Source organism: Nelusetta ayraudi, unplaced genomic scaffold, assembly GCF_046127955.1.
Source record: "Nelusetta ayraudi isolate G7.1 ecotype Tasmania unplaced genomic scaffold, CSIRO-AGI_Nayr_v1 ptg000084l, whole genome shotgun sequence".
In the NCBI taxonomy this organism is placed as follows: Eukaryota; Metazoa; Chordata; class Actinopteri; order Tetraodontiformes; family Monacanthidae; genus Nelusetta; species Nelusetta ayraudi.
The window spans coordinates 7,266,680-7,285,118 of NW_027466134.1; the positions used below are offsets into that span (position 1 = coordinate 7,266,680).

The 18,439-nt window shown below is 45.5% G+C and overlaps 1 protein-coding gene across 2 annotated transcripts in view; it reads left to right on the forward strand.

The window, feature by feature from the left end:
• Positions 1–18,439, forward strand: part of oca2 (oculocutaneous albinism II) — a 35,869-nt gene that overhangs the window by 14,474 nt on the left and 2,956 nt on the right. For both annotated transcript variants that reach the window (XM_076045542.1, XM_076045543.1), the window contains 8 exons: positions 2,407–2,554; positions 3,258–3,315; positions 3,527–3,635; positions 5,874–6,001; positions 6,764–6,823; positions 8,462–8,566; positions 11,230–11,323; positions 12,284–12,377. In XM_076045542.1, coding sequence (XP_075901657.1) covers positions 2,407–2,554; positions 3,258–3,315; positions 3,527–3,635; positions 5,874–6,001; positions 6,764–6,823; positions 8,462–8,566; positions 11,230–11,323; positions 12,284–12,377 — 796 coding nt within the window. The remainder of the gene's footprint in view (positions 1–2,406; positions 2,555–3,257; positions 3,316–3,526; positions 3,636–5,873; positions 6,002–6,763; positions 6,824–8,461; positions 8,567–11,229; positions 11,324–12,283; positions 12,378–18,439) is intronic.

Sequence of the window (18,439 nt, forward strand, 5' to 3'; positions counted from 1 at the left end):
TAGTGGAATCTCATATGTGGTAGATTATCCAAACAAATGTACTCACCTTTGAAAAAAACCCCAAACATATTTAGCCCTCTGTTTGGAGCCTCCTGCTAAAACCGAGGCTTGTGCTGGACCTTCAGCGCGTTTATGAAGGGACGGAAATGAGGAGGTCTCAGACTGTGGGTGTATGCTTTTGTGACATCACAAAGGGATGATTTCCCACATGTGCATTGAGTAAAAACATAATTTTGCCATTTGTGGGTGGAAAATAAAGGCGAAAACACCCGCATCTCTGAATTTGTCGTGAGCCTCCTGGCAGAAAGACAACAGGAAGAGACGCTGATTTGAAACGTGGAATCCCAGGCGAAGTGCAGGGCTGGAGCTGCTGAGGGGTGAAATCAGTACCAGGGTCCATTTATCACCCGAGAGAGTCAAACATCCAGGCAGTCTGAATGTGTTGCGTTGTTGCTGCCAGGCTGAAATGTAAAGATTAAAATTGCTCAAACACACTAAGCTGATGAAAGAAAGGAAAAAAACAAAACAACCCACTGCTATCGTTCTTATGAAGAGAACCTCCCACCGTCGGTCCTCGCACCACAGTTCTTCATCTCCTGCCGCTGCGGTGACCTCATAGATATGTGATTAACTCCCTGAGCCGACCCATCCCACACTTGATGTATGCTTCCCCCGCGTGTCAAAGACTTTCCACCCGGCTGTCGCAGGTGATACCTGCTGCACTACATTTACATTGAACTCATCAGATGATCCTGTCAGCCCGAGATGACCCATCTCTGTCGTCGTTAAGGCCCATAATAAATGGGACGGGTCCCTCCCAGCCGCCGCCGAACTGATCACATGTTTAAAGGCCCTCGTCTTCTGCCCATTTTCACCGGCTAATCTTTCATCCTGGACCCTGGAGCAGCTGTGCATAATTCATTGTGTGAAAATCTCCCAAGGTCTCTGGGAAATTTTATTTTCAGCCCTCTGTTGGCAGCCTTCTCCAAAAAAAAGTTTTAGCAGGAGTTAATACAACAATATCCGAATTTGCAGCAGCTGGAAACGAGTGAATTAGGTTCTGACTCCCCAGACTCTAGTGGAGCAGCATTGAACCATTAGTTGTCAAAGAGTATCAAAGGATCTCCAGTATCCAGCATATTTAGCCATCTGTTGACAGCCTCCTGCTAAAACCAGGCTGTTTTAGACAGTTTACATTTGTTTAGTCCCAATTTATCTTTCGTCCTGAACTCCAGTGGTGCATCATTAAATTCACCATTAAAAATCTCTGCAGACGTCCATAAAAAAAAACAACACATATTAACCCTCTGTTCACAGCCTCCAGTCAAAGGAAAGAAAACCAATGGTTTAACATCCTGCTAAAAGTCATTCTTTGGAACATCCGCATGTTTGGAACAGGAGTGTCAGAGGGGCCGAGCCAACACCTGTTTTCAGTCCTTCTTCAATGAAATTGACCACAGTCCAGAAATTCCGAGCAGTGGAGAAAACATGGTTCATTCAGAAAGGGCGAAGGTGGAAGCGGGATAAAGTCCTCACTCAGCTTTGAATAATTCCCAGCGTATAAAAATAGCTCCAGAATGTGGTTTTAATCTTATTTACCCTCCGATGATTCTGTTGTTTAAAACTAATCACAAATGCGGCAGTTCCTTTATACATCTTAATTACTGGTTAGCGGAGTGGGAGAGAGAGAGACACTATTATTTGGCTGTTACTCAAGACTGAACACTCTGTTGGAGGAGCAGCAGGATTTGACAGAGAAGAAAAAAAAAAGGCGGCAACCGGCGGGTGTGTTTGATTTGGATCGAGCTGCGTCTGTTTATCATCGATCTTGAAGACAGGACACACACACACACACACACACACACACACACACTCGAGCACACTCAACAGTCACAACTGTGTGAAAGTGTTTGTGTGAGAAAAATAAAACCAACTCTAATCAGGAAGAAGTCAACAGTCGGACCCCCTCCCAGAGGAAGTGGGAGGCTGCTGGGTTTTCCAATCAGGAGACTTTAGGGGAGCAGGAAGTTGTCAGGGGGAGCAGGAGGAGGGGGAAGGAGAAAGAGGGAGGAGGAAGAGGAGGAGAAGGTACAGGGGGAGGAGGAGGAGGAAGAGGCCTCATCAATTCTCCGCCCTCCATGTGGGTCAATGTTCCCGCCTCCTCCGCTGCCGCTCACGTCCCGTCACTTAGCAACCTCGCTGAAAGCAGGACGGCTCCTCCCGGCATCCGGCCTCGGTCCGGGGCCTCCGGCGCCGCTCGATCTTCACGTCACTCGCCGCCTCTGCGGGGCGTCGCAGTAGCGTATTGACCCCAAACATCTGCGCCTCCTGCTGGTCGAACCCTCGGCTCTTAAACGGGTGTGTGTGTGTGTGTCTCTCACGCTGTCTCCTGCTCCTCCGTCCCAGAGCTCAAGCACGAAATCCTGGTGTGGAGGCAGACGGCTCAGCGCATCAACCCAGCCAGCCGCGAGGAGACGGCGGTCAAGTGTCTCCTGATGCAGAAGGTCCTGAACCTGGAGAGTCTGCTGCGCAAGATGATGAGGACCTTCCAGAGGTGAACATCTCCGCGTCCGTCCTGCTCATCTTCGCCATTCAGCATGGCTGAGTGTGAAACACACACACACACACACACACACACACACACACACACACACACACACATATTTAGTGCAGATCCTGATGACTCTGGAGCTGAAGGGAGAAATCATGAAAAACAGCCATTAAAGCTTTACAAGCTTTTTTTGCTTTTGACAAGTAATGAGTTATGGAAGCAGGATAAATTGTTTATTACCATAATTTGAAGTCTTTTTACATCTAAAAATATGTCTTTTAAAGGTGAAACTAGAGCAGAGTGATGTAGGAAGACATCCAACTGATTCACACGTGTGAGTAGATGAGAAGCAGTAATAAGCATTGAGTCTGATACGACACCTAAGATGCCGAAACACTAGGTGGCGATACGCCCTCCACATACTAGAGAGAGAAAAATACCTGAGTGACTGTGTCTTGGTTTTTCCTTCTGTGTCTCAGCAGCAGCTGATTCAAATCAGTCTCTATCTATCTATCTATCTATCTATCTATCTATCTATCTATCTATCTATCATTGTAGCCATTAGTTAGTTGGAATGAGACTATTCATTTGCTATTGAACTAATTATCTTATGATAATGAACTGCATTAAACTTTGACTGCAGCTTTCAATATCATTAATCGTTGGGAAAATCCTCCGTGTGCTTGCTTTGTTTTGTGTCGCACAGACAAATTTCCCAGGAAGACAAAAACTGGGAGCAAAACATCCAAGAGCTGCAGAAGAAGGTATTTTATTTAGTTTTATTATTTATTTTTCATACTTCACCTCGGGCACATTCCTCACCCTGGGCGGCTGATCTTATCTCAATAATGACGTCGGCCTCCTCGCCGCCGCACCGCCGGAGACAAACACAGACAGTCGTGCGATAAAAAAAGATGCTGCTTTTCTCCTCTCCTCCTCCCCCTCTCTTCCCCCCCATGCCCCGCTCCCCTACAGCACAGGATAACTGACAAGGTCCTCTTGGTGAAGTGTGTGTCCGTCCTCGCCGTGGTCATATTCATGTTCTTCGTCAACTCCTTTGTTCCAAGCATCCATCTGGACCTGGGTAAGAGCCGCAGAGTCCGGAAAACCTTTCAGTTCGTAAGCTCATGATGTGTCTTCTACCGTTTCCTACAAATGATATTTGAACAACCATCATAGGCATTTATAAAGTGTGAGGTCATGATTCTGACAGCGTCATGTCAGTTTTATTTAAACCCGTTCAAGTGTCTTTTTTTAAGTCACTGCAGGATGAAAAGAGATAAATGAAAAGAAAAGTGAATTCAGTGTCTCTTCTGACTTGTTTTGGATCCAACCTTTTGTACAAGTGGATGATTCAGACGAGATGTTCATCACCTCAAAGTTGGAAAGCAAAGAGACTTTACGAAAGCGCATAAATGTGCTCCACAGTCACCCAAATAAGTGATGCGAGCTCAGCTTTGTGTCTCTTAACGAACGCGGCCGCTGAACTCTGCTTTATTTGGGGCCGACGCGGTTTCATTTGTCCTGTCCGTCAGGCGCCCCGGCCCGCCGAGTCCCCGACCCCGCCGGCCCCTCGCCGACCAAAACACGCTCAGTTAATTACAGGCAGCGCTCAGGTTCCCTCCCGTGACATTTATTAAACGGGCACGGCCGGCGGCCAGCGTGTCCTCGGTCCCGGCGGAGGGACGCGGCGCCGCTCCAAACATGGCCCTCATTAACGGCCGCGGGTCAGCCGGCTCAATCTGTTGACTGGTGTGTGTTTTTAAGCGGCCAGCCTCATTAAAACAACATTAACTTCACACGGAAAGGTTTAATTTCAGTCTGATTATTTCCTGGCCGCTCGCTCCCTCTGGAGCCGCTGCAGCAGCAGCTGCTGGAAGCTCAGCGAGAAGGTCTTCAGAGGAGAGTCGCTCAGAAAACAGAGACTGTTGATGTGTGACATGAAGGAGGGGCGTCTCTGAGTGCAGCTCTTAATATTAATATTCATATCAAATCCTTGGCAAAGGATGTTTGTCCCTATAGTAGTGATAATAGTGACAGTGATGATGATGATAATAATTTTGCTTTTATTCTGTATATTTATTTATTATCTACTTCTTTATATATCGCAGCAAAACTCATTTTCAAAGTGCCCGGCCTGTAGTCATGAAAGTAAAATGATATAAACCGAATGAAAAGAAGCAGCAGATTTACTTCTAAAGTGTGAAATGAAATTGATTCGCTCTCTACGTCCCTGTTGAAAAAGTCTTTGACCGAACCGCCGGCTGAAAAATGTTCTCAGCCTCAGCCATCATCCATCAGCTTGTGGGCCGCCTCGCGTCCTTCTGATGCGCATCGTAAAGAAAAACAGAGTTTGCGAGAACAACGGTCTGGAACATCATTTTATTTGATTTTTTTTTTAGTTTTGAGTGAGGAGTTTCAGAATGGAACGTCCATCAGCGTGACCCAGCAGTCGGTTCAAATCACCGTTATTAAAGCATAAAGTGGGGGAAAAAAAGGCTAAAAAAAAGGCAAAAAAAAAGGCTTTAAAACCATTATCACAAAAGAACGATGGTTAGAAAATAATCACAGAGTGACGAACGGCCAAACTGTTGGTGGGTGGAGATGTGGTCATGTGACCGCTAATTGTTGATAGAATTGTCATTGTCTGGCGCAAACATGGACAAAAATCATAAAATAAATGACATTACAATTATTAAAACATACATCTTTAGGTACTTGCAGCTCATAAAAAGTTTAGTTGAAATATGTTTCATTATTTATTATTCAAAAAATAATAAATAATGAAACATATTTCAACTAAAGTGTCTTAAGATACACTGATAAGAAGCCTTTTCTGATGTTCCGCTTCCATGTTGTGGTGGTTCTGACCTTCAGCTCTTTGGTTCAGTAAAGGCTGATGGAAGGAAGAGGGAGATTGATGAGAGGCGAAGAGTGAAGACGAGTGTCAGGAATCAAACCTGCAGTCAGAACTCTGCTGAAAGTCCTGCGACTCTCCGGCCTGCGGCTGGGAATGACGAGCACGATCCAGAGCTCCGTCACTCGCCACCTTCTCCTCTTCTGCCTCTTCAGTCCATCTTCGCTAACTCTCACGAGTTGTGAAGTTATTTCCCTAAAGACCTTCGGCCAGGACAATTAGTGGCGCTCACCTGTTTAATCAAATCGTCCTGAATGATTGCACAGCGACGCCGGCTTGCTCTCCTGCTGCTGTCCTGCTGCTGCAACCATGGCTCCGAGTCAAAAGCCTGCTTTATTATTATTTTTTATCACTTCAGCAAGAGCCTTTGACAGAATCAAGCTCTTTCCTCCCCTCTGTCTTCAGGTTGGATCGCCATCCTCGGTGCTCTCTGGCTTCTGGTTCTGGCCGACATGCAGGACTTTGAGATCATCCTGCACCGGGTGGAGTGGGCCACGCTGCTCTTCTTCGCCGCCCTCTTTGTTTTGATGGAGGTAACCATCGTCTTCTTCTTCTTTTTGTTTACCGCCCCCAAGTCTGAATTCTTGGAGGTCCATCCCAGCTGCAAGTCAATACAAAGTTTTTTTTTTGGCTTGTTGAATTATTTATAGCTGTTTTTTCTCCGATGGGCCATAGGAAAAAACAAACAAACAAACAAAAAACAAATCAACATTAAAAAAAACAAACCCAAACAGATCAGTGACACATGGCACGTCAGTTTATTTCAAAGGGAGCACTGGGAACACAGTTAGCCAAAGCTATGCTGAGCTAATTACAGCAGGGGCTGCTAGGGAAGTGGGGGTTTATCTGGGCTTCCCCTCTGACGAGGAGATCCACAGGAGAGGAAACAGGATCAGCGCTCAGATGTGTTGGCCAGTCAGCTGCTGAGCTCCTCGTCCCGGAGGTAAATATCAGTCTGTGCACCTGCGAGCCTCCCTGTGAAAGACCAAAAAAAAAAAAGGTGCAACAAGCCGCTCCGGTGTGTCTCAGAGCTGAATGCCTCCAACAGTGAAGTGTGTCAGGGATTCTTACACAGCCGACAGTGTGGGAGTATTTCCTGCCAGACAATAATGAGAATAGATATTGTGCAACGAAAAAAAAAAAAAAAGACAAACACCCAAATTGTTCATCCCTGTTGCTTCAGCCCAAAAACTGATACAGAGCCTCCTCCTGCTCCTTCTCTTCCTCCTCCTCCTCCTCCTCCTCCTCCTCCTTCTCCTCCTCCTTCTCCTCCTCCTCCTCCTCCCCGCTCGCAGGCGCTGGCCCAGCTGCAGCTCATCGACTACGTCGGCGAGCAGACAGCGTTGCTCATTAAGGTGAGTCTCAGCCCCCACAATTACCTCCCGCAGCTCCACGGCCTGATTGATATTCGGCCGCAGGCGATGCCTTATCGCACTTCATGCATATCGATCCTCTCGCGCGCTCCGATACTCCCAAATTCAATTATTTTTTTTGTGTACGTGTGTGTGCGACTCGACTCCTCCGGCCTGCAGCAGCTGACGGGGCGTCTCAGGTAGATTTTCCAGCCACCTCGCCAGGCCCTCATCACGCCTGGTGAGGTGTCTCCTGCAGGTGAAATTGCTGCAGTAATGGGTTTGTCAGCTCCTGTTTGGTTGCGGGCGGCGCCGAGCCGAATAATCACAGATGACAGGTGGGCCGGCGCTCCCGCCTTCTTGACCCGCTCACAGGGCCGGCTGAGGGAAACACGCTGCGGTTTGTCTTTGTTCGCTGGGAGGAGATCCGAACTCACAGCGACTGGCCTTGTTTTCTCTCCGGTGGCGGTAAAGACCAGTTCAAACCGTTGGCTGTATACAAAAAAGATAGGCAGAGCCGCAGGTTTTCAAAAAAGGAGGCCAACGCTTTAGTGTGAAAGACCTGCATCATATTGTTTGGCCAGCAGGGGTCGCCAAAAATGGTTGCAGAAAGACTTAAAATGACTGGCTGTCAGTACGAAAGGAGCTTTAAATTCATACTCTCACAAACTGGAAAAAAAACAATTTGTTGGTCGTAATCACTATAAAAAATAAATAAATAAATCACAAAATAGGCTGTATTTTGTGTGATTTGGTCTAATTTTCAGAAAAAAGGACTAAAACGTTACGGGTGTTAGCTTACTGGCGGGTGGGCAGGCCTTGGTGCACACACTGCAATCATGCTAAAATTGCTGCTCACCCCTGGTGCCTCACACACATCCAAATATGGAATCTTCCTATGTCAAATCAAACTGTAAACTGTCGAACCAATCTCTACTAATCTAACCTGACTTGGCCCATCTTCATGGACTGTCAGTGGTTTCAGGGAACAACAAGCAGGTTGTAAGGTGCAGAGAATGAAGACCTTTAAAATGTTCAGATGTTTAAAATGCAAAATTTTCAGATCAGAACTTTTATACCAGCGGTGGCGAAAACAGTTCTGACAGGAAACTCTGAAGGTGTCTCTTCCAGCTAGTGCGAGGTCGCTAGCGCCAAGGACGACTCCAACATATTTTCTTTACGACGTCGACGTCGGAGTCTGAGAATTTTTTTTTAACAGATGGCGGCGGCTTATCTGACCGAGCAGCAGCGAGCTAAACTGGCTCCGCTGATCATCAGAGATAGTTTGGCCGCTTGTTGTGTTTAAGATTGATGGTTTGTCAAACACGGCGAGGCGCTGAGAGAGACATGGATAATGGGATTGTCAGCCGCAGTTGTTGTTGATGTTGATGTTGTTGCTGCTGTTATGAGAGACGGACGGTCGGCTCTGTACGCCACATTGCGACTGGATGATGAAAGGGTAAAAGACAGGAAAAATCAACCTCCTATTCTGAAAAATTAAGGTTAATTTAAAAATGACACATCTATCGGGCAACTGGAATTTCTCCTTTTTTGTAGTTGCGATGTAAAGCCTTTGGATACGAGACATGTCCAGACACCTTTTGAGCAGGATGAATGAGCTGTTTTGTGACCCTCTCTCAGGCCGTCCCGGAAGACCAGCGCCTGGCCATCGCCATCATCCTGGTCATGTGGGTCTCTGCTCTGGCCTCGTCGCTCATCGACAACATCCCCTTCACTGCCACCATGGTGAGAGTGGAACATCGCAAACACACACAAATGCACGCACACACACACACACACACGCGGCTCGAAAAAAAATTTCACACTGATGTATGAAGTCTGAATACATCCAATCAAGTCTGGGCCGACCTGATCATATTTTCCATGCAGCACAATCTTCCGACGCTGACATTTTGAAAGCAAACAAACAAACAAAAAAAGAAACACTCTCTCAGGGTCACGACTCACTTGTCTGAACTTTATATATGTATATATATATATATATACACACACATATATATCAGGATTAACAGTACGAAAACTTCACTGTTCTAAAAAAGAAAACCCAAAACATTTATTTCTTTTCAATTTCAGGTTCGCTTTATTTAAAAAAATAAATAAAATAAAACTCTAAGTCACAGTGCAGCTGGATTGCCAAGATTTAATATCTGAAATCTCAGTGATCAGTCTTCCAAAAGCTCAATTTGAAGGAAAAATGTTTTTGGGCCATCCTTCGTGAAAATTGCCCCTCTAGTGTTGAGTTGACCACAAAACAAGCAAACAAACAAACGATGAAGGCTGCTGCTAAAGAATATTTTTTCGTAGCCCGGATTCACAACACTTTCACATTAAAGTTTTTTTCATGATGGAAAATAACTTTTTTTCCATCATGCAGCAGCAGTAAAGCAAGTTGTTTTGCTTTACTGCTGTCCGGCTTTGAGAAATATCTCGTTAAAGTTTGTCGACTCTTACACAAACTGAGGAAAGGCCCACTGTGTAACACTGTGTAACTCTGCGAACACTATGTAACGCCGTGTAACTCGATGTAGCGTTGTGTAACACTATGTAACACAGTCAAACTGTAACTACATCTGCAGTCTGCACAACCACGTTGTCTGCATTTGCGCTAACTTTGATTCCAACCATTTGTGGTCTGCACGAGTGACAAACGTGCAACAGCGTTACGTGAGGCACCCAAAGAAGCGACTGAGTTGCGACTGGCCACCGCTGCTGCCGTCCTAAAACTCCGTCTCAGACGCTCATGAATTATGCAGCAATTGGACCGACCGTCACACGTCCTCCTTTGTTGTCAGCTGTCTGTTTTTGGCTGAGAATTAATAGATGATGTAGAGATCAGCTCTCCGGAGGGGGCGCCGGTGCCCCCAATTAAAGTGACATTCCGCAAGAGAGAAAGCAGGAGAGAAAGGGTGAGACAGAGAGAGAGAGAGAGAGAGAGAGAGAGAGGGTGAGACAGAGAGAGAGTGAGAGATAGAGAGAGAGAGAGAGAGACAGAGACAGAGAGAGACAGAGAGAGAGAGACAGGGAGAGACAGAGAGAGAGAGAGAGAGGGTGAGACAGAGAGAGAGTGAGAGAGAGAGAGAGAGAGAGAGAGAGGGTGAGACAGAGAGAGAGTGAGAGATAGAGAGAGAGAGAGACAGAGACAGAGAGAGACAGAGAGAGATGGAGAGAGAGAGAGAGAGAGAGAGAGACAGAGAGAGAGAGAGGGTGAGACAGAGAGAGAGTGAGAGATAGAGAGAGTGAGAGAGAGAGAGAGACAGAGAGAGACAGAGAGAGAGAGAGGACGTTCTGCCGCTGACGTAGAGACGATGCAATCAAAGCAGCGGTTCTGATTATCCTGCAGTCGTTTCTCCTTTTGTCACCCGCAGCACTTTCAAGTGTGTGCGACTGTTGATGTACGACGAACCGCAGCACCGTTTGTGCTTTGTTTTTTTTTTCCCCCTTACTGGGTGACTGATAAGAACAGACGTCCTGATAACGGCGATAAAGTGCACCTCCAGGAGGATTCTGATGCCTCCTGCCATTCAGGGCAGAAAGAAAAAAAATATCATGATTTAAATCTGTGCAGGAAAACTTTTTTAGTTTAAATTTGTATCTGAAAAATATTGCTCCATTCACTTTTTTTTCTTCTTCTTCCAAAATATGAGATCGCCGTTTCAGTCGTCACACTTGACAGAGTAGACAGCTGATAGATAGCACTCACTTACAAGATCTGCTGTGGTAGATGTGGACTTTGACAGTAAAATCGGCAGTAATATATTGTGTACGTTTGTGAATTTCTGACCAATCCTTGAGGAAACTCGTTAAATTGAAGACCAGTACGGACATTACACCGGTGTTGTATCGCGCTCCAGTTGTTTTGTTATTGCGCGACGAAAGAGGTTAACCTGAAGTTAACATGCTGAAAAGACTCATATCGCCCGACTATGTGGGGGAGGAGGACGCCATTCTTGTCAATAATTGGTTTTCTCAGCTGCATGTGAACTGGGACAAGGAGAGAAGTCCGATTAGACGAGAAAACCAAATGGTGAGCTTAGTCCGATTAAGCGCGACATGTAGACGTACTGACTGTTGAGTCTAAAAAGGATTCAGTCAAATATTCTGAAAAGAGCAAATTGCCACAGAATTCTTTCGCTTTGGATGAAACCCCAACATGTTTTCAGAAATGCTTGAGCGCTTCATGTGGCGCTTAATCAGCTGCTGTATGACGCTCCCCACCCCCATCTCACCCCCTCATACTCTATGCCCACCCCGCCCCCCTTCTGGGTGCTGCGACGTTTTAGCAGCAGCAGAACTCTTCAAAAGTCACATCAACATCCCTCCGCCAGATACCAGACTTTTAAAAGCAGCAGCGCCTGCTTCCAATAACATCCAGTCCGGTTCTTTTTCAGATTCCAGTTCTCATCAATCTGAGTCAGGATGCTGATGTGAACCTGCCAGTGAAGCCACTCATCTTCGCCCTGGCAATGGGAGCCTGTCTCGGGGGTAAACACACACACACACACACACACACAACACCCCCCCCCCCCCCCCCCCCTTTTAGCCTCTCCGGCCAAGTCGGCCAAAAAGTAAACACCTCCCTTCAAGTCACCGGAGGACTTTGTGGTTTATCCCCAGTTTGAAAGGTGTGGTGGATCTTTATTGATGGCGGCTGCCAGACGGAGACATCACACACTCCAATTGACAGCCGCCACTTCATATAGCCTCGTCACCCCCTGGAGGGGGCGGGTCATACTGCGCTTTTTTTTTTTCTTTCATCTATTGTGTGAGATCAGCACCAGAGGTCCTGGTCGGTTCGGCCCCCCCACCCCCCGGCCACCGTCTGAGTGGGAGGAGAACAGCGAGGCCGAGCCTCAGAGAAGCTGTCATAGTGTCTCCGTTTAATCAGCGGCGGCGTGACGGCTCCGTATCGATCAGCGCCATGATGTCGCGCCTCCATCCTCCCGACGCTGACACTTTTGGAGATGTGGGCAGTATCGAGCGGCGGGATGGATGCGGTTAAGATGTTGCCGACCGCCGAGTGGAAAAGAATAGTGAAACCTTTAGTGAAAAAAGAGCATTCATCTTACTGTGTGCACCACTGCATTGCACCCTGTGGGAAAAAATGCATAAAAACATAAATATATACAGTATATACAGTATGTGTATGGAATATATAATTATATATTTTTTAATTAATTGATATGTAAATAAATATGATATATAATCTATGATGTATACTGTATACTATGTATATATGTATACTATGTATACATATATACATACATATGTATATATGAATCAACTAGTGATATGTAATGATACGAAGTATCATATGTATAACATGATACACAGTATATAATGTAATGAATAGAAATACAACTAAAACGTATGCATATGTGTTTGTTTATTCATATAGATTTTTGTGTATATATTAATTTGAATGTTGTTTTTCTGTCTGTTTAGGGAACGGCACATTAATAGGAGCTTCAGCCAATGTGGTGTGTGCCGGCATCGCTGAGCAACACGGCTATGGCTTCTCCTTCATGGAGTTTTTCAGGTAAAATAAAAACATTTTTTTTTTTTCTTCAGCCAAACACAGGAAGCAGTAACACAAAGAACAAAAAGCATGAAGGGAAAATTGCTATGGTGGTTAATCAACCACACTGTTGATCTCTTAGAACACCGCTGTAGTTGAGGAGCTGTGCTGCCTCAGGGGCTAATTACACCTGAATCTATATATCGTATATTCGACAACAGGAGGCGCCGATGCTTCCGATTAAAGTCCCACAATTCAAATCCTGAAGCGTGAACGCCCGACATTCCTGCCGAGTCCTGCTGGTCAGGATTAATGGGCCTGGTGGCTGTGTTGGGTGAATTTCACCTCAAGATGCTGTGATCCTATCCGTTTTTTCAAGAGATAATTTCAGCTTTTTCAGTTGACTTCCTTTGTGGCAGTAGCACTTGGCAATACGGTCAGTTAGTCAGCTGCAGTCCAGCGAAAAAGGAAAAACAAGACAAAACACAGTTTCGTCGAAAGAAGGAGAAGCACAAAACCTCCTCCTGACGACTGACGCGAACAAGAAGAAACCAGTTTTCAAAAGCTGAGCAGGAAGCTGACGAGTCATTTAAAGCTCGCAGTGATTAGGATGCCTCCCGGGCCGCCGCCACCCATCCTGGTGATGCAACGGCTGGACACGGAGCCGAGTGCCGGAGAAGGCTTCACTTTGTCTACCACCACCCACACCACCACGTCATATTAGTTTTTAGGACTCGAAGGAAGTTCCTCAGGAATCCTGAGGGATTATATCAGAGGGTTTCCTCAGATTTCTCTCCTCGAACACGATGTGTGACACTGTGTTAAAGGAGAGAAATGTGAGGAAACCCTCTGTCCCTCTGTGACCTAGCAAGGTAGCTTCCTAAGATTTCTGCCACAGTTAGATAGATAGATAGATAGATAGATAGATAGATAGATAGATAGATAGATAGATAGATAGATCGATCGATCGATAGATAGATAGATAGATATAGACTTTATTGATTCCTGTGGGATGACTCCCTCAGGGAAATTAACATTTCCAGCAGCAGTAGTACAATGGAAAAGAAGAAATTTAAGCACACAGATTAAAAGAAATAGCAGCACACAGATAAAAAAAAAAATAAAAAAAAATAGCGGCACACAGGTATAAAATAATAAATAATTACTAATATGCATATTATATATATATATGTTATATATATATATATATATATATATATATATATATATATATGTGTATATATATATATATATATATATATATATATATATATATATATATATATATATATATATACACAGAGAAGTACAAAAAATAAATAAACTAAACTAAAATAGCGGCACACAATAGCGGCACACAGGTATAAAATAATAAATAATTACTAATATACATATACAATATACATATACATTTGCTAAGCTAACTCTGGCACTGTCTTCTCACAGTTAGCCATCTAGCTAGCTAGCTGGCAGTAACACAGCGCTTGGGGAGAAAAGTCTTTGTAAACCTTTAGTCCCCCTCTAAGCTAGCTAACTAGCTTAGAGGGGGACTAAAGGTAGCTAACTAGCTAGCTTATACAAACAGCCCAGAAAAACAATTCCTTGGGGGGAAAAAAGTTCCTCGGGAATGCCAAGGCTGCCAAGGCTGAGGGTTTCCCAAGATTTCTCTTCAGACCTCGTGTCACGTGTTAGAAAATAAATTTCTTAGGAAACCCTCAGTCTCCCCCTTGCTAACTAGCTGGCTCGCACAAGCTGGGGGGAAAAGTCCAGAAAAACATCTGAAACCATTAAAAAAGAAAGGAAACTGGGGAGATGAAATCCATGTCGGTCTGACTGAGTGTGGATCCGTCCTTGAATGAGTCACTTTAAAAGTGCCATTAATGATGACGCTGGGCAGTAAGTGGGCCGCCTCCCTGGTCGCTCACTAATAATTTTTTCGTGCCGCTGACGCAACGGCCGGACACCGCGTGCAATTTCCCCGCCGGAGAAAGAGGTAGAGGAGGAGGCGGAAACTCATCAGTGGTGTCGGTCCCGCAGGTTTTATATGTAATCGGCAGGAAATAGAGGGTCATGTGACTGACGGAGGCGCTGCTGAGTGTCTGTAGTGACAGGGATGTTGCAGGTTCTGTTTGTTCTACTGCAGCTTTTTGCTGTGTTGTTTGTTTTTTTTGCAACAGGATGGAATGATTAGTCACATTACTCATAACACATACGCGTGCACACACACACACACTTCTATATCTTTCCAGTCAGTGTGCAGCAGTTTGCATTAGTTGTTTGGAAGCTACTCTCAGATTCTGTGTTCCTGGCTGAGTGATTCATTTTTTCTTTTCTTTTCTTTGGCAACTTTGCCGGGACTTTTTGCTGCAATGTGCCCGAATTGTTTGGGGAGAGGGAGGAAGCAGGAGAGTTTGTGATAATGGAACAGGTGGTCCTGTGCATTGCATATGCAAAACAATTATCGGTAAAGAAACCAAGAAGCCAACTTTCTGTTTAATAGATTGTGTTGTCACAGTGTCAGCCAAGAATCTTGGCAGACGTTTCAGCATTACGGACAAATATTCATCATACATCAGTGATGGATGGACCCGGTCGTTCGGTTATTTATTTTAAACGTGTGAGTTTGGATGCCGCGATAGCTACACAACACACTATAATGCTTTTTAAGCTATAACTATTTTGTAACTCTTGGGTTGGTGCAGCTGCAGCCCGTCGGCTCTCACTGTCACACCGCTGCCGCCGCCGTGCTCTCGGTGAGTGGGGCAGAAGCGTGGCTCCGGGGCTGCATCGCTGCCTGTAATTGGCTGTCTGCGGCAGAGGTCACAGCTGTTCAGACAGACAGGTGAGCCCAGGGAGCAGCGAGCGTCTGTGACTGCAGACAGCTGGGACTGACTGCTGCCGGATCAGCTGCTACAGCATCCCGAGCTCAGACGAGCCCCACGGGGACCCAATGCCTTTATTTTTTCTCTTCTTCTTCTTCTTCATCTTCTTTTTTTTTCTCAGAGCATCACAAAGGGAGAACGAGGAGCCCTGAATAGCCCAGCAGGTAGCCGGAGCTGTCTGTGTTGTCTCCGTCTCCGTCCGTGGGGGCCCGAGGTGCCTAATCTGGTCCAGCCATTAGATTGGCTGGATTCTCACTTTGCCACATATTACAAGAACACAGTCCAGGGTTTGTTTGCAAAACATTCCGAGGAGAGAGAGAGAGAGAGAGAGAGAGAGAGAGAGAGAGAGAGAGAGAGAGAGAGAGAGGAATAAGTACAATTAAATTTAAAAAGTCTGCTTTATAAATTTTGCACCTGACGACTCTTTCTAACGATCTTTAAATAACGGCGGTGATGAACTCTAATTGCATTAGTTTCGAAAAAGAAGATTGCTTTAATATAATTCTGCGAATAAAGGGGGCCAATCAGCCATTCCGGCTGCTTGTTTGATGCCATTTACTGGCCATTAAATGTTTGGCTCCAGGTTGGAGGTGCTTCATTCAATCAGGTGCTGATTAGAGTTCAATCAAGCAAACACTTTGTTTCTGTTGGATTATTTTTTGGGGCTCTGATCAATTGAAGTTCTTGTGTCGTGAGGACAAAGAAAGAAAGACTTTCTTTTCCGAAACCGTTTGCACGCGTGCGGAATTCCGCTTCATCGCAACGCAGTGAGCAGTTTGCAAAGTTGCACATCAAACTGTGACATCATTGCACCACAAGATGTCACAGTTTTTTGCTGCACACCGAAACAAACCAGCTCCTTGCACCTTGCACCAGCGATCAGTAAGACAACACCCTAATCTGAACACAGAGGGCGCTGTGATGCGAATTTCTACTCTATATTTACATTGAATGCCACTTGTGAAACTGAAACACAACCAGGAGATTTTATCAATATTTGTCCATGACTGTTGTCGAAAGGAAAGGAAATGGAATTTCAGAAGCAGAGTGAAAAATCTATCTATCTATCTATCTATCTATCTATCTATCTATCTATCTATCTATCTATCTATCTATCTATCTATCTATCTCTCTGAAGTGTTAAACTTGTCGTCTTGCTTGAACGGGCTCCTCTGTGGGCGATGGCTCGGTCCTGCAGACCCGCTGGGCCGCTGCTGACCTGTAATTAGGGCCCTCCATGGAGCCTTAAGGCGGCTTCAGAGGGCCGCCGGCTCTGGAGACGTTCCGTTTCCCGCACTTGATGCCCGCTATTACGCCGTGGGTTTTCCTTTTCCTGCGCCCGCCCCCCTCCCCGTGCAGGCGCTGAGCTTGCCGAGTCGAACTCGCCTCTGACGCAGTTGCCCTTTTAAACTTCCTTTGTCTGGGAAAATCGAGCGTCGTCTGAATCGCGTGACTGTAAAGAGGTGTCGGAAGGAGGAGCTGAGCCCGAGGTCCGTTGCCAAGCGACTTGTGGACGAAGCAGCGGGTCGGGGAACGACGGAGGAGGGAGAGAGACTCGTTCATTCAGATCCGTCTGTTCAAAACCATGCAAATCAGAGATAGATTCAGCTGCTCCAGTTCAGGTCAGCTGATGCTGCGACTCCACTTTTAAAGCCTGCTACAATATTTTGCATCCGACTAGACACCAAAGTTGATATCTATTATTATCATTATTATTAAAATTTTTACTATTATTATTAATACTATTATTATTCTTAGGAGGAGGAGGAGGAGGAGGAGAAGGAATATTTTTGCATGCCATGCTGCGTTGAAACTGTCAATCTTTTTGAGCATTGTCGCAGGAACTGGCTCTGCCCTCCACTGTCCGTTTTTTTTTTTTTGTTTTGTTTTTGTTTTGTTTTTTTTTCCTGAAATTGCACCCGGCCATCCAAAGTCCGCCCATCATGTCCAATTAAATCACAGCGAGAGATCACAAGGCATGACGGCAGTCTGTCCGCAAGGTGAAGCTCCTTCCATCACCGCCTGTATTGTGGAGAGTATTTCATCTGACCCCCAGCTTCCCCTGATGTAAGAGTGTGTGTGTGTGTGTGTGTATGTGTGTGTGTGTGTGTGTGGCTACGGAGAGAGAGAGAGAGAGAGAGAGAGAGAGAGAGAGATTCACTCCTGTGGAGGTGACCTCAGATTGTCTGATTATGAACAGAGTGAAAAAGGTTCCTTCCCTCCGTCCGTCTCACCGGGTTGCTCCCTCCACTGAGGTCTTGCTACTGGCTTGTTTAAATTCCGTGACATTGTGAAACGAAAGGGAATTATTTTCAATTTTTTTTCTCCGATATACATCACTTACATATCAATGAATAATAAAGAGATAGTTTGCACCAAATTGAGGTCCCACCGCTCTTTTCTGCTCTCAACTTTACGGCTCTTGACCTTTTCTGCTTTTTCTAAACATCCTGCACTTTGACTCGTGGACGTGTCTGGGAGCCTCGGACTCACAGCCGAGTCTTTAAAAGGCGTTCCAGGCAATTTTGTCTCGGTGTTGGATTCGACGCTGTTGGTTTCTCCTACTGGGTTTCTGATGGCTCAGCGTTGGTGAAGCCAGTAGGAGGCTGGTTGGTTGGTTGGATGAATCCATGTGTAGCGCCATGTCTCGTCTTTCAGTTCTTATATATTTTTTCTTATTATTTACCCTCTGTTCAAACTCCTGGTACCTGAGAAAACCAGGCAGCGGTGACGAGGTTGACCTTTCTGACTCGGTTTGCCTGCCAACTCAGTTTGACTCCATTCAAACGCACTGTCACGCTAAACCGGAGTCATTATTATTAACAAGCTTCGCCTCCCGACTTGCCTCATTAATCCTTGCTTGTAGTATAAATTTGACATTTGAACAAGCATTTTAAATAGGGGCAGAATTTTGTCCTGGAAGAAATTGCTTGTGGCGTTAGAGTGGAGCCTTAAGGAACAGGCTACGCCCGTTGAAACACCCATCTTGACCTATTCTGTCTTTTTTTCCCCCTTCCTTCTTCCCTTCAGCCAGATACATAGTGAAAGATGATAGTTCCCTGTTGGTAAAATATATATGCGTGTGTGTGTGTGTGTGTGTGTGTGTGTGTGTGTGTGAACTTGAGTCGTTGTTTCCCTCTTACTGGTGTTCGCTTGGATCAAAATGATAAAACACGCTTGTTAAAACTGTGGTTGAACGAC